Source organism: Canis lupus, chromosome 8, assembly GCF_003254725.2.
Source record: "Canis lupus dingo isolate Sandy chromosome 8, ASM325472v2, whole genome shotgun sequence".
NCBI classification, from domain to species: Eukaryota; Metazoa; Chordata; class Mammalia; order Carnivora; family Canidae; genus Canis; species Canis lupus.
In genome coordinates this window covers 53551166-53567061 of record NC_064250.1, presented here as the reverse complement: position 1 = coordinate 53567061, position 15896 = coordinate 53551166, and the positions used below count along the sequence as shown (strand labels likewise).

At 37.4% G+C, this 15896-nt stretch overlaps 1 protein-coding gene across 3 annotated transcripts in view; it reads right to left on the bottom strand.

Annotated features, from left to right (window-relative positions):
* TSHR (thyroid stimulating hormone receptor) overlaps nucleotides 1-15896 on the bottom strand; it is a 153187-nt gene that overhangs the window by 23090 nt on the left and 114201 nt on the right. For all 3 annotated transcript variants that reach the window (XM_035720018.2, XM_049113368.1, XM_025443529.3), the window contains one exon: nucleotides 6709-6786. In XM_035720018.2, coding sequence (XP_035575911.1) covers nucleotides 6709-6786 — 78 coding nt within the window. The remainder of the gene's footprint in view (nucleotides 1-6708; nucleotides 6787-15896) is intronic.

Below are 15896 nucleotides of genomic sequence, written 5' to 3'. Positions count from 1 at the left end.
CAATTGCTGGGTCATAGGGTAGCTCTATTTTTAACTTTTTGAGGAACCTCCACACAGTTTTCCAGAGTGGCTGCACCAGTTCACATTCCCACCAACAGTGCAAGAGGGTTCCCCTTTCTCCACATCCTTTCCAACATTTGTGGTTTCCTGTCTTGTTAATTTCCCCCATTCTCACTGGTGTGAGGTGGTATCTCATTGTGGTTTTGATTTGTATTTCCCTGATGGTGAGTGATGCAGAACATTTTCTCATGTGCTTGTTGGCCATGTATATGTCTTCTTTGGTGAAATTTCTGTTCATGTCTTTTGCCCATTTCATGATTGGATTGTTTGTTTCTTTGCTGTTGAGTTTAATAAGTTCTTTATAGATCTTGGATACTAGCCCTTTATCTGATATGTCATTTGCAAATATCTTCTCTCATTCTGTAGGTTGTCTTTTAGTTTTGTTGACTGTTTCTTTTGCTGTGCAGAAGCTTTTTGTCTTGATGAAGTCCCAAATATTCATTTTTGCTTTTGTTTCCCTTGCCTTCATGGAAGCGTCTTGCAAGAAGTTGCTGCGGCCAAGTTAAAAAAGGGTGTTGCCTGTGTTCTCCTCCAGGATTTTGATGGATTCTTGTCTCTCATTTAGATATTTCATCAATTTTGAGTTTATCTCTGTGTATGGTGTAAGAGAGTGGTCTAGTTTCATTCTTCTATATGTGGCTGTCCAATTTTCCCAGCACCATCTATTGAAGAGACTGTCTTTCTTCCAATGAATAGTCTTTCCTCCTTTATCGAATATTAGTTGACCATAAAGTTCAGGGTCCACTTCTGGGTTCTCTATTCTGTTCCATTGATCTATGTGCCTGTTTTTGTGCCAGTATCACACTGTCTTGATGACCACAGCTTTGTAGTACAACCTGAAATCCGGCATTGTGATGCCCCCAGATATGGTTTTCTTTTTTCAATATTCTCCTGGCTATTCGGGGTCTTTTCTGATTCCACACAAATCTTAAGATGATTTGTTCCAACTCTCTGAAGAAAGTCCATGGTATTTTGATAGGGATTGCATTAAACGTGTACATTGCCCTGGGTAGCATTGACATTTTCACAATATTAATTCTTCCAATCCATGAGCATGGAATATTTTTCCATCTCTTTGTGTCTTCCTCAATTTCTTTCAGAAGTGTTCTGTAGTTTTGAGGGTTTAGATTCTTTACCTCTTTGGTTAGGTTTGTTCCTAGGTATCTTATGCTTTTGGGTGCAATTGTAATTGGGATTGATTCCTTAATTTCTCTTTCTTCAGTCTCATTGTTAGTGTATAGAAATGCCACTGACTTCTGGGCATTGATTTTGTATCCTGCCACACTGCCAAATTGCTGTATGAGTTCTAGCAATCTTGGGGTGGAGTCTTTTGGGTTTTCTATGTACAGTATCATGTCATCTGCGAAGAGGGAGAGTTTGACTTCTTATTTGCCAATTTGAATGCCTTTTATTTTTTTTTGCTGTCTGATTGCTGAGGCTAGGACTTCCAGTACTATGTTAAATAGCAGTGGTGAGAGTGGACATCCCTGTTGTGTTCCTGATCTTAGGGGTAAGGCTCCCAGTGTTCCCCCATTGAGAATGATATTGGCTGTGGGCTTTTCGTAGACAGCTTTTAAGATGCTAAGAAATGTTCCCTCTATCCCTACACTCTGAAGAGTTTTGTTTAGGAATGGATGCTGTATTTTGTCAAATGCTTTCTCTGCATCTATTGAGAGGATCATATGGTTCTTGTTTTTTTCTTGTTGATATGATCTATCATGTTGATTGCTTTACGAGAGTTGAACCAGTCTTGCATCCCGGGGATAAATCCCACTTGGTCATGGTGAATAATCTTTTTAATGTACTGTTGGATCCTATTGGCTAGTATCTTGTTGAGAATTTTTGCCTCTGTGTTCATCAGGGATATTGGTCTATAATTCTCCTTTTTGGTGGGGCCTTTGTCTGGTTTTAGAATTAAAACTGGCCTCAAAACGAGTTTGGAAGTATTCCGTCCCTTTCTATCTTTCAGAACAGCTTTAGTTAGAATAGGTATTGTTTCTTCTTTAAATGTTTGATAGAATTACCCTGGAAAGCCATCTGGCCCTGGACTTTTGTGTCTTGTGAGCTTTTTGATGACTGCTTCAATTTCCTTCTGGTTATCAGCCTGTTCAGGTTTTCTGTTTATTTCTGTTCCAGTTTTGATAGTTTGTGGTTTTCCAGAAATGCATCCATTTCTTCTAGATTGCCTCTTTGCCCATTTTTTTAATTAGAATATTTGTTGTTATTGTTTTTATTATTGAGCTGTAGGAGTTCCTTATTTATCTTTGTTCTGAGTCTATTATCAGATATATCTGAGTCTATTATCAGATATATTATCAGATCATATATATATATATATACACAACACAAATCCTGAGTCTATTATCAGATATATCAGATTTGCAAATATTTTCCTATTCTGTAGGTTGCCTCTTCATTTTTCTGAATGTCTCCTTTGCTGTGCAGAAGTTTTTTGGTTTAATGTAGTCCCACTAGATTATTTTTGCTCTTGTTGCTTTGTGCTTTTGGTGTCATATCTAAAAAATTCATAGCTAAGACCTATGTCAAGAAAGTTTTCCTGTTGTTTTATTCTAGGAGTCAAAAGCTTTTTCTTGTTTTCAGAATATTACTATATAAGTAGTTAAGTTATGGATGAAAAGCTATCTCTCTGAGGATATTTGTTATAATTTTATTAAAGTTTTCTTTTTTTAAATTTATTTATTTATTCATGAGAGACAGAGAGAGAGAGAGAGATTGAGGCAGAAGGAGAAGCAGGCTCCATGCAGGGAGCCCGATGTGGGACTCAATCCCGGGTCTCCAGGATCACACCCTGGACTGCAGGCGGCGCTAAACTGCTGCACCACCAGGGCTGCCCTTATTAAAGTTTTCTGTTTCTTGCTTTACCTCTATTCCTTTAAAGTTCCCTTCTCTGTTCTAGTCTCTGTTTTTCATGACAACAGCTTTCCCCTAAGATTTGGGGACCCTTGGATGCCTGTTCATGTTTGTGGAGGAGGCTTATGGAAAGCTCTATGTGTGTTGGTTTGTTGCCTGATGGGCTTTACTTCAGTATCTTTGGGGAAATATCAATGAGCATTTTTTGTAGGTTTTTTCTTTCGTTAGGATTGTCAGCCTCCCCAGAACTGTAATCTCCCGCCTGGAAGGCATTAACTTTGGTGACAATACTCTGTGAGTTGAGTGGATAAGAAACTTGTTGGTCTTATATTTTAGTATGTAAACTTTTACATAATCCTGTTTGCAGATAATAGTGTTTCATTTCTACCCTCAATGGTGCCTATTATCCTTCAACAGTGGTGATGTCACTTGAACAGAAAGTAAACTCTAATCTTCTTCTGGGGTCAATAAAGAGTAGTTGTTCACCTGTGCAGGTTGGGAGAGGAGACCTGGGGGAACAGGTGAACATTTTAAAGACTTCTGACTTCAGTGTCACCTATACCTCACCTGCAGAATAATTAAGACTTAACTGATGAAACAGTTCCTAGATTTTGTGATTTTGAATCAGCATAGTTAGCATGCAGTTCTCTCTTGGTTTTTCAAGACACTTACCACTTACTCATATGTCACCTCTTCCCCTCACTTTGTCATTGAAAATTTATGCTTTTTAATTTATGCTCTTTTTTTAATAAAGTATTCCCATTTTAATGTTGTCTAAGGAAGGATCAGTGAAAATTACTTTGGGGGGGAGGATTATCAGAAATCTCCCTTCTATTTATTGAGATTTACTCCATACTTACACCTCCCATTACCACCTACATCCCAAAGCATCTCAAATACATCTCTAGCCCTGATCTCTCCTATTGCTTTCACATCTGTAGGTATCACTGCTTGGATGTGTCACAGGTGCCTCATAATGTGATTTCTATTTAAAGGCTATAGCATTTACAGAAGTGTGATTCAAATATTTATTGTGTACCAGGCTAATTTTGCTAACATTTAGTAAGATAGCACTGTGTCTCAGCCATTGTAAGATGAAGTAGAACTGTAGAAATAAAACACAAATCCTGACCTGTAGAAGCTTCTGGAGAGATAGACAGAAACATGTTCCTGGTGCTTTGAGATACATACATACATACATAGAGGTACTGGAATATAGAAGAAAAAATGTATATCTTTACCTAGGGAGGAAGGGTTAAGAATAACTTCAGAAAGAAGGTGATTTTTACTCGAATGTCAAAGTGGTAATAAGTGTTCATCAGATGGATAAGGTTGTGGTAGGATTTTCCAAGCAGTATGAAAAACAAGAAAACAAGAACTTAACGTTGCCATGTACGGAGCATTAGGGGAGCTAATATGCCTGGATCGTTGGTCTGGGGTGTATAGTGGTAGGAGAGACAAAGCTGAAGATTATAACAGAGCCTTGCATGCCACACCAAGGTCTTTACCCTGAGGGGTATAGGAGACCAGCATTACATGTTAAAATCCTACTTGCATTTTAACACACAGAGGTTTGGGGAGGATGGAATTGAGAGGGACCACTATAGAAGGCAAAGGGAAATTTGGAGGCTCTTGTCATCTAGACTAGTGCTATCAAAGGATGGTGCCCATTGGCTAACTTATTTTTATGAGTCCTTGACAAACATAAGAAGCTTATGGTATAATGCAAGCACACTGTTCAGTGGGGCAACTGTGCTCTCATGGGAAGATTTTCTCCATAAAGGAAGCTGTATTTTGATTCCTGAGCCAGCCATTCATCTTGTAGAAGACCCCCAATTTGAGTGTATGTGGTCTTTATTATTGGTCTTTAAATTCTTCCAATGTCACATATTCACAAGCAAAAAATGTTTGAGTACATGCCTTTAACATATACACATTTATGAGCTTTACATACATATTACTGTAATATACATAATACAGATTATAAAAAACTCTAAACATAAATTTAAAAAGGATAAGATGAAAATAAATAAGTAACATTTTCTTAAAATTTCACTAAAGTGAAAGCAGTGTAATTAAATATACTTCACTAATTTCAAAAATTGCTGTTTAACCCTTTCTGATGTAGGTATTCCAAAGGTCTGCTTCTGGTTCAGTTTATTTTGGTTTTGGTTTAAAGGGCTGTCAATGAAAAAGTTACTTCACAAAGATAGATGGTTCCACATGGAATAAGGCCAGCTTGGCAGTACTTACGAAGTTAAGATTCTCATCTCTCAATCCAATTCAGGAATTAAACACATGTTTTTATTGAAATTCATATTCTCAGATGTCAATCAGTTGTCTTTGCACACTAACCTAAAGGTGTTTCATTTTCATATTTTATACAAATGGATTTTAAATACACTGTAATTATTAATTTGAAATATATTTCAACAGGGTAAAATTCAATTTCTGGCTTTAAAAAAACATAATTTTCATAAGTGGCATTCACCATTCTCATCAGGAAAATCACATAACATGGAAATGTTTTTAAATACTTGTTTCTAAAGGCCCTTTCCAAAGCACAAATTTCTTCAGAAAAACAATATTCATTAGTGAAATATCACCTTTATCTTGAAGGGGCAGTTAAAGTTGTCTTTTAAAAGTATCTTCTGTGTTTAAAAAAAACACAGAAAAGGTCAACACATTTTCTTTCACTTGTGTTTTTATAGAAAGAAAAACATTCTAAGTACTTTGCCATGAGTTAACAAAGAACCCCCATGTGGTACAGTAGATTTTTCAGGGTCACTTTGCTTTCTCAGATGGAACCTATCTGTTGAGAAAATAAGGTTACGAATTCACTTAACTAGGTGTATTTAATCTGAAAGGGAAGCACAATTGTTAAAAGTGAGAGTATAGATGTTAAGTCTTTGAACTGTGGATCACCCATTATTCCCTGGGGATGCATCCATTCCCTACCTGACACCTGAGGGACCGTAGTCATTTGTGGATAAAATAGTAGCAAAACTTGATTTGCTCTCATTTTTAAAAACTTAAGTATAAATAGAACTTCTAATATTTCTTCTTGCCTCTAATGGATTAGCTTGTATCTCTCCTGGGGTGCTATGTTCTTCTTTGGCAAGGACTTGACCAGATGCTCAATGGTGAGATTCTGAACAAAGGCAAAACCAGAGAAGAGGAGAGATGGTACTGATAAACATACTTCAGGGAGACAAAAATTGTCAGAACTTGATCACCTATTAGATATGGCGATAGGAATCGAAGAAATGCACAAATAGATATTTTTTCTGCTGTTTTAAAAATAAGTATGTCCCATCTTTTCCAGTGATTGTAAATTTTACCAGAAACGAACCAAACTATACTCTTCCTTCTTCATGCCACGCATTGTGCAGAGCACATTCACACACATCTCTGCATAGAGTGCCTTCTACCTATTTGTAGATCTATATCTCAGAATTTTTGCAAGTAGCAGCAGCTCAAAGCTGTCTGTTTTTTTTCCACAAGAGGGCCTCTATGAATGTCCACACCAAGGTGACTTCCTGATGAGGCATCAGGATGGCATGGTGGAGTGTAAGGCCTTCTGAGTCTCAAAGAACAAGGACTTTCTTCCAAGCAGTAGCCTAAACCGCTGGGCAGGAGAGTACTGGTGAAAGTCTTTAGCCAAGATATCAACATTCCCTACCCATAAGCATCATCTACTCCTCTTAGTGACCCCTTCATTCCAAATAAAATAAAATAAAATAAGGACTGACATAGTCTTTTGTATGCCTTACTCACAGCAAGGTTGGTCCACTGTACACTCCTCCAAATGCATCTTTGTCGATAGCTGACAGGTATTTATTCTTGTTCAGGTAACTAGAGAGAGAGAAAAAAATGAATAAGGTGAGGTTAAGCAAATTAATATAAATACCAAAATGAAATGTGAGCACAGTCTCCCTAGCTATTGTTTTTTTTTGTTGTTGTTGTTGTTTTGTTTTGTTTTTGTTTCTTTTTTTTTTTTAAAGATTGATTGATTTGAGAGAGAGAGCAAGAGAGAGAGCACACGCACAAGCAGGGGCAGGGGCGGAGGGGAGAGGAGGGAGAGTATTCAGCTTGATTCTCTCCAGCAGACTCTCTGTTGAGCTTGGAGTCTGATGCAGGCCTCCATCCTATGACCATGAGATCGTGACCTGAGCCAAAATCAAGAGTCAGATGCTTAACTGACTGAGCCACCAGGTGCTCCTATTAACTGGTTTTTAAGAATTTGGAAAACACCTACCTTCTTCTGGCTTAAGCACTCAAAACATCCTAGGTTTTAGTTGTACAAAGTTTACACATATTATGGCAGATGTCTTTGGAAGTGAGCACATTTATGATATAGTTTGCATATCTAGATTTTATAAAAGTTGCCTAATTCCCTATTTGTAGGCATACCTCAAAGATACTGCAGGTTTGGTTCCAGACCGCCATAAGAATGGATTTTTTGGTTTCCCAGTGCATATAAAAGTTATGTTTACACTATATTACTGTCTTATAAGTGTACAATAGCATTATGTTTAAAAAACTAATATACGTACTTTAATTTTAAAAAAATGCTAACCATCATCTGAACTTATAGGAAGTCACAATCTCTTTGCTGGTGGAGGATCTTGCCTCAGTGTTGATGGCTGCTGACCGATCAGAGTGGTGGCTGCTGAAGGTCAGGTCAGGGTGAATGTGGCAATTTCTTAAAATAAGACAGCTGTGAAATTTGCTGCATTGATTGACTTTTCTTTTCAAGAATGATTTCTCTGTAACATGTGATGCTGTTTGATAGCATTTTACCTATAGAACTTTCAAAGATGAGGTCAGTCCTCTCAAAACCTGCTTCTGGTTTATCAGCCAAATTTATGTTATATTCTAAATTCTTTGTTGTCATTTCAACAATCTTCACAGCATCTTCTCCAGGTATAGATTCCATCGAAAGAAACTACTCCTCATCCATAAGAAGCCACTCCTCATCCATTCAAGTTTTACCATGAGATTGCAGCAATTTAAACAAAATAATAATGAAAAAGTTTGAAATATTGTGAGAACTACCAAAATGTGACACAGAGACATGAAGTGAGCAAATGTTGTTGGAAAAATGGCACCAGTAGAGTTGCTTGATGCAGGGTTGCCACAAACCTTCAATTTCTTAAGTGCAATATTTGTAATAAAGACTGTCAGAGATTCAGATTTTTTCTTTGGGACAGGGTTGCCAGATTTAGCAAATAAAAATACAAGATGCCCAGAAAAACAATGAATAATTTTTAGCATAAGTATTCCCCATTGTAAGTTTTGAAACATTTTTGTACTAAAGAGTTGTTTATCTGAAATTCAAATTTAATTGGATGGCCTGTATTTACTCTGACCATCCTATTTTAGAGGGAGAGCAGGTTATACAGATAAGATTACAGAGAATGAATGTGTAAATGAGTGAATAAAAAAGTTAATGCACATCTCTTCCAAAATAGTGAGGTGGGTTACACATGTGATTGCTTTAAGGAAAAAGTAATAGAGAGTGAGAGAAGAGAAGACTCAGGATATGATATGATGGCCCATTGACTTTCTTGATGGCAATGACAAGGCAGCTGATTTACAAATCCCATAGGGTATGGCCCAGACATGGCTTTTTCAGGCAGTGGCTGGACACTAAGCTTTCTAGGACATTGTTAAGTTTTAAATGGAGGGGTTTCATTAATCTCATATATATACAAAAACCCAATTAATGCTACAGGAGCTCATCCGTGCCTTGGGGTTGAATGGCTATCGTGTAAGGCTGTTAATCACATGCTTCCTTGGTCACTGTTTGTCCCTCAACTCACAATGTCCATGGAATTCCTTTGGTCAGTGATAGCTAGAGTGGGCAAGAGCCACCTTGGAGAAACAACAGGAGAGAAGATCTTGAACAGCATGATTTTGTAAAAAGGCAACTAAGCTAAGCATAAGTGTGGCACTGGCTTGCATCTCTTTTTGTATTCTTTGGACCATGCAACTTGCAGATCACATTCTGTTCCCGGACTGCTGAAAATCAAGTGAAGATCAGTGAGCTCATCTCAGTTTTTCCTCTTCATCTCAGACTGCTGCAAGAGAAAATCGGCTTACTCTAATCATTAAAAATTATTATAAAACTAAATAATTGCTTGTCCAATTCTGTAGTGTTTTCATCTGATATTCAATACGCCCCCAAGGATAAGGAGAATGGTTGATAAGCATTGTAGTTTACCAGAAACACTGCAGAAGATTTCAAACTGGGAAAGCCAGCCAGAGTCCAGAGGGGAGAAGGAGGATGGAGAGAGGGTGCAGCCAGCTTGAACGGAGATGAACTGGCTCTTGGGGGAGATCCCAAGCTGTGTTCTCTAAAACCAGCAGGGTTGTTGGGCACTTTATCTTTTAGAGATAATTAGGTGTTCAAAAATGAAACTATCACGCCATGTTTAGCAGTTTGGAGGACTTCCTTATTATCATAGATTGTGATAATTCCATGAAGCTTTTTACCTTGGATTCAGATTGCTGATGATACTTTCCATTTGAAGCTAAGAGAATGAGATGGGGCCATATAGCCATAAAACCCTTAATATCCAGGAAGAAAGTGCTTCGATCATCCCTATTTATCATATAGTGTTACCTGGAAATGTCAGTCTATTTAAACTGGTTTGTTCATCATGATCTAGGCTGATTGCCCTAGAATCTACATTCTATAAACTAGCTTGGGTAAATCAATCACAAATCTTGGTAGGGTCTCTGGGTAAGCTACACCAGACAATCGTTATTTTATAGGGTTGGGGTTCGTGATCATTTAAGAGAACTCAAGTCCTTTTGCAAGGACATGGTGAACATAAATGAAATTAATAGTCAGTATAAAGTCTTGGAGTCAGAGTTGAAAGGAGAAGCTTCTTGAAAGCCAGGATTTCTAAATACAAATACTGTGAAGGCTTATAGGAAAAGAACAAGCATTTCCTTTTAAAATAACATAGACACTGGTACATGTGCGTTCAATGCCTTTATACTGTTTGCGCTGTACATTTCACAGATGTACAGAAGAACAATGTGGTCTGAAAAATGAGGATGGTCAGAAATGAGTTGGGGAAGAATGTCATCTGATGAACTAAGTATGATGGATACAATATTATAGCCCACATGCTTCTTCATTGTACTCATTTTTGGCACATAGCAGCCATTCAATAAAAACCTGCTAGATGAAAAAAATGAAAGTCCAGTTGTTGGGTAACTGTTAGCTAGAGGCACCCTCTATATTACGTTTAGGTGAAGAAGTGACCTGTGTCAGAGGGAGGAGTATGACACGGTGGGTTGTAGTTGCTGCTGAGCTTTGCTCTCTCAGGAATTTTGCGATACATTTCAGCTCCAAGATGGAATTTCAGCCTGAATTTCCATAATCCCTTTTGGGTAAACCTGGGCTGGCACCTGTTTACATTGTGAGACTCAGGGGAACACTTCTGTAAGAAACAGTGTTCCCCCTCATAGTATTGATTATTTGGAAGAATTAAAGGGAACCTGTGCCCAGCCCTCTGCTCCATGGAAACCTTTTCGATTGCAGAAGTCAGGAGACCTGTAAACATTAACAGGTAGGAAAATGCTCAAGGTTTCAACAGAGGTAAAAGGAGGTAAAAGCCAGCTTTGGAGCATATCTGACAAGCTGTTCAAATACTCTACGAGAAGTAATAGCCTGCTTCATCCCTTAATCTTCTCTATCATCATCTTGTCCCAGTGCTTCAAGCTTTGGTGTTTTGCTTCTAATCAGCTAATGTGTGATGCTAATTAGCACACATAACTTTTGTTGACTTCTTGGTTCATAGTGATTAGTGTTTCCGTGTGTTCTTAGCAGATCAAATGGTATTTTTTTTCCTGCCCAAATGTTTACTGTCAGATAGTAGCTAGTTACTAGAGTTTGACAATAGAAAATACAATACAGGGAATCAGACATTCTGAGATAAGCAACATATCCCCATGCCAGATCGTGTGGAAAGAGGATGGAAAAGAGGTTCCAAGGAATGAATTTGTGACTTTGCTTATGACTGGGAGCAGTTCAACTTCTGCTGAGCAAGAAATGCTTGTATTTTTGTTAATTTCACATCTGAGTGATGACAGTGTGCTTGGTTCCACATGAAATCACAGGGCCATGTGCTTTTACACATCTGCCATAATGTTCATGAACTTGTGACTAATTACCCAACTGCTGCTGAGGCATCAGTGCTTATTCTCAGTGTGGAACTTGACCAAGTTGGCTGCAAGTTTACACTTTAGTTACATTTTAAAAAAAAGTCTAAATGAGGCTAAATTTGATAATTTTAGTAAATTGACATGAGGTGAATGATGGGGAATCATTACTCCAAAATCATTACTTTTGGAAGATGACACATTATTTAAATTAGAACCTAAAGATATTTGAACAAACTTTTGGAGAATTTACCAAGTTGCTCACATGCTATGTGTAATCTTTGAACACAAATAGGATCCTTATAGGATACTGATGTGCTCACGTTAGTTTAAGATCACAATTAGCATTGAGACCAGAGGCATCAGGCCTGTGTTAAAATCACAAAGTGACTACTACTTCATTATGACTGTGGAAACTTGACCATTGTTTTCTCCATCTGCTACTCAACCCTTATCTTCCTGTAGTCCCAAACCTCCTTAGCACCATCACCACTTTGATTTTACCTTGGATTTACGCAATACTTTTTACTGAAATGCTTAACTCTAAGAAAAAATAAGTTTCCATCAACCAGGAATCAAACTGAGGGCAGAATGAAAGAACATTGTTTTAGGACCGAGTTTCAAGTTTGAATTCAAAATACTAATTGGAAAAAAAGATCTTTGTTTTCTATTATGATTGAATCTGAACTTTCAAACCCTGAAATATTTTTTTTCCAGATACTTATCTTTAGCCCATACTTGCCTTTGATCTTTATCAGGAATTGGGAGAAATACACTACATATTTTATCATACAATGGTCATCCTCACTGAATACCCCCATCTAGACCAGAAGTCCACAAACTATGACCATCTGGTCAAATTCTGTCTCCCACCTGCTTTTGTAAATAAAGTTTTGTTGAAATACAGTCACAGTCATTTAGTTACACATTGTCTGTGGCTGCTGCCACATTATAACGGCAGAGTTGAGTAGGCATGACAGAGATCTTATGGCCCACAAAGCCTAAAATATTCATCTTTCCAAAAATGTTTGCTGATCTCTGATATAGACTTCTAAAAATTCTAAAAATCAAGAAACAAATGATTCTCACTTAAATATTTCCTACATTAGTTAAATCCTTCTAAAACTTTAATATTCCACATCAAAATGTCAAGAAAGTATAGTGAAAATGGTGCAATGATTTCCTATCTTTAAAGGGATAGTTTCAGTAACTACGAAAGGCTGTAATTCAGGGAACCAGTGATTTAAAATCCACTGTCTCCAATAGAATAATTCTCCGCCATTAGCCAAGCCTCTCATGGGGCCCATGAGAAGGTCAGAGGAGAAAAATGGTGAGAAGGTAGAGTCTTCATACATAACCTCTTCATGGGTTTAATTTCAGAAGATCGCTGGAAGATCTGAAACACTACCGGCTCTTAGATTCTCCACAGGCTGCCTTGAACATAAACCTCATTAAACTTATCTGTCACCCAACAAGGTGGCATGTCAAAAGATTCTTTCTTGAGTAGCATATCCTGAAAAGTGTTCCGTGGCACACCAATCCAGAGAGATTCTCCTGCAACCAAGAGCTCCCTGGGAAGCTCTGCATATTGTATCCCTGTCTTGGACACTAGTAATTCAGATTGTCCTATTAAAAAGACCCAATAAGTCCACTTTTATACTTTGTTGCACTTTATAAGGCTATGGATAGCTTTCTAAAAATAACATACATTAATTTACCATGGAAAGAGAATTCAAGTAACATAATTTGGAAAATGCCATAAGACTTGGGGAGAATCAAAAATAGAAGTTATTAAAAATAAAGAAAAAATAAAATAGAAGTTATTGTTCTCTTGTTAGTGTTTCCATCTTTTCATTAGAAAGTGTCTCTAAACTCCTATGACATTCTACAGCTGATTTTATGACCGGAGCCATAAAATAATATGTTGCTAGACTTACACTGAGAAACACAGAGCACAATAGTCTCCTGAATACAGAAGATTTACTTTAAAAATCTCTTGAAGTTTTTGTGGAGTCCTTTAAACATAACAAAAGGCCAATTTATGACTAAGCATGAGATGTTTTGAAGTAAAATAGTCAATGTACATAGCCTAACTTTAACCCCAGTTCTTTGAATTCAATAAAATTTTTACACCAGCCCTTTCATTAAGGTGTCTCCTACTCAGACCTCATTTGAAAGTTCGCTAAGTTGGTGACCTTGCTGCATTGATAATGTCAGGTTCTTATTGATGAATGACACTGTTGCTTGGTGTGAGTCTTTCTGAAATTTCTACTGGTTATACCTTGAGTTTTGAGTGGACTCTTTTCTCTCAAGAGTGGACTCTTCTCAGCTATATGATATCTTAGCTTCTGTATTTCATGCCTGTAACAGACTGAGCTAAGAAGTGTTCTTAGTTTAGTGTTCTTGGCCCATTCTCTTGAGCTAAGTAACAAGAAGTAGTAGGCAGAGGAGTTGGATGTCCAAGCCTAGGTGGTGGCTGCTAAGTCAACAATGACGAATCCCAGCAGGGTTCAGTGAAGAGTCTCGGAACCGGGGAATCCGGGTCCTGGTTTTGGCTTGGCCACTAGCTAGTTCTATCAAATTAAAAACCCATGTTAAGGACAAGTTTAAAAAGCCATGTGTTCACTCTTGGCTTCATTCCCTTTGTGTGCAAAATGTGACTATTGTACAAGAAGAACGATAACATAATCCACAGCAGTGGTTCTTAACTTTCTGTTTTGTTCGTGTTTTGTTTTTATTAGTTTCAGAGGTAGAATTTAGTGATTCATCAGTTGCATATAACATCCAGTGCTCATTACGTCACGTACTCTCCTTACTGCTTATCACCCAGTTATCCCATCCCCCCACCTATCTCCCTTCCAGCAACTCTCAGTTTGTTTCCTAGAGTTCAACATCTCTGATGTTTGCCTTCCTCCCAATTTTTATCTTAGTTTTTTTTCCCTTCCCCTATGATCATCTGATTTGCTTCTTAAGTTCCACAGATTAGTGAAATCATACGGTATTTCTCTTTCTCTGACTGGCTTACCCTCCAGTTCCATCCAGATTATTGCAAATGTCAAGATTTCATTCTTTGTGATGGCTGAGTAATATTCCATTTTATATATCTGCCACATCTTCTTTATCCAATCATCTGTTGATGGACATCTAGACTCTTTCCATAGTTTGGCTATTGGAGACATTGCTGCTATAAACATGGGGGTGCAGGTGCCTCTTTGAATTACTATGTTTGTATCTTTGGATAAATAGGTGGTAGTGGAATTGCTGAGTCATAGGGGATGGTTGGTTCTTGACTTTTACTTTACATTGGCTGCACCTAGGGAGATTTTTTAAATCCTCATGCCTTGGCTACACCCAAACCAATCATACCAGAATGTTTGGTGGTAAAATCTGGACATCAGTGCTCTCAAATCTGCCAGGTAATTTCAATATTCAGCCAGTAGTAAGAACTATGCTATTTAGACCTTAAAGGCTGAATTTTGTACCCCATATTGCTGTTCTTTAAAAAATGATAACTGAGAGTGATTGAAGGTAAGACCTTCCAAAGACAGGAAGGATAAAGAGGCAAATAGCAGGATAAAGAGGCAAATAATTTAAAACCTAGCTCCTAATCATGGGCTTTAACATCTTTTGCTTGTGAATAATAAAACTTTTACTAATAAATGACCCTATATCCAAGGTTTGTTTCTGGTTCTTTATCTGATCCAGCATTTTGGAAAGACAGTTGTGGTTCAGGAAAGAGTCAGCTGGACACATTGAATTCAGGAGCCTTATTATCAGATCTGGTCTCCCTGGTTGAAGGTTTCTTCACCCTCCCTACCCCTGCCCTTGCTAGTGTGGTTCTCTGTTGCCTTAATGCTAACATCTTGATGCACCTGCTATCTAGAATGGTGTGATAGTTTTCTGAAATCTTTATACCATCACTATCTGCCAATTGTATTTTAAGAAGTTCCAATTCTCCACTTTCTTCACAGAAGATCTGAACTTGGATGATTATTACCCTTAAGGCCATGGCTTTCTAGGGATAGTTGAATCAAAGAGGAAAATATTTGGTTAGATTCATGTAGTATTAAGGTTGAATGCTTAGTAATTTTTTAAAATGCAATAAATCTAGGGGAAATCATGCTTATATCTCCAACTAAGGAGGTCAGTATTATTGGATATTTAGTAAACACTTTTGGATATTTAGTAGTCACTTTCAATCTCAAATACACATTTTGGATTTGGTTCATTTCTCCCTAGTGTACTTTGGCCCTAATATTGCTGCCCTCAAGATGACACCACTAGAATGAATGCTCAGTGTAGGCAGGGAGCACGTTGATCTTGTTCATCTTTGCATCACCAGTAAATAGCACAGTACCTGGCTCATTGTAGATGTTCAATAAAAATATTGAAAAATGGATGAAGGGTTATATGATATTTGTATGATAAAGTTAAGATGGAAGTAATGTCTTTCCAATACTATAAATAAAACTGATGTGTAAGTATTCATGTTATCACTCTATTGAGTCTTTTCAGACTTCCTCGGTAATTGTGCATTTTAAAAAATGACTAATAACCTGACTGAGATAATTTAGAGAAAGTATTCATAATAGCTATTTAATAAAGACTATTTATTTTTTTATAATATCTATTTAATAAAGATTTAATAATGAGGAAAACCAAAAGCCTGGCAAAAAGTGAGAATACACTTCAAACAAACTCAGAAAGCCATGCTGAGGTATAATGATTTCCAAACTTCTTAGCATTTATTCTTTAAAAGTGGAATTTTATCAGAACCCACCATCTAA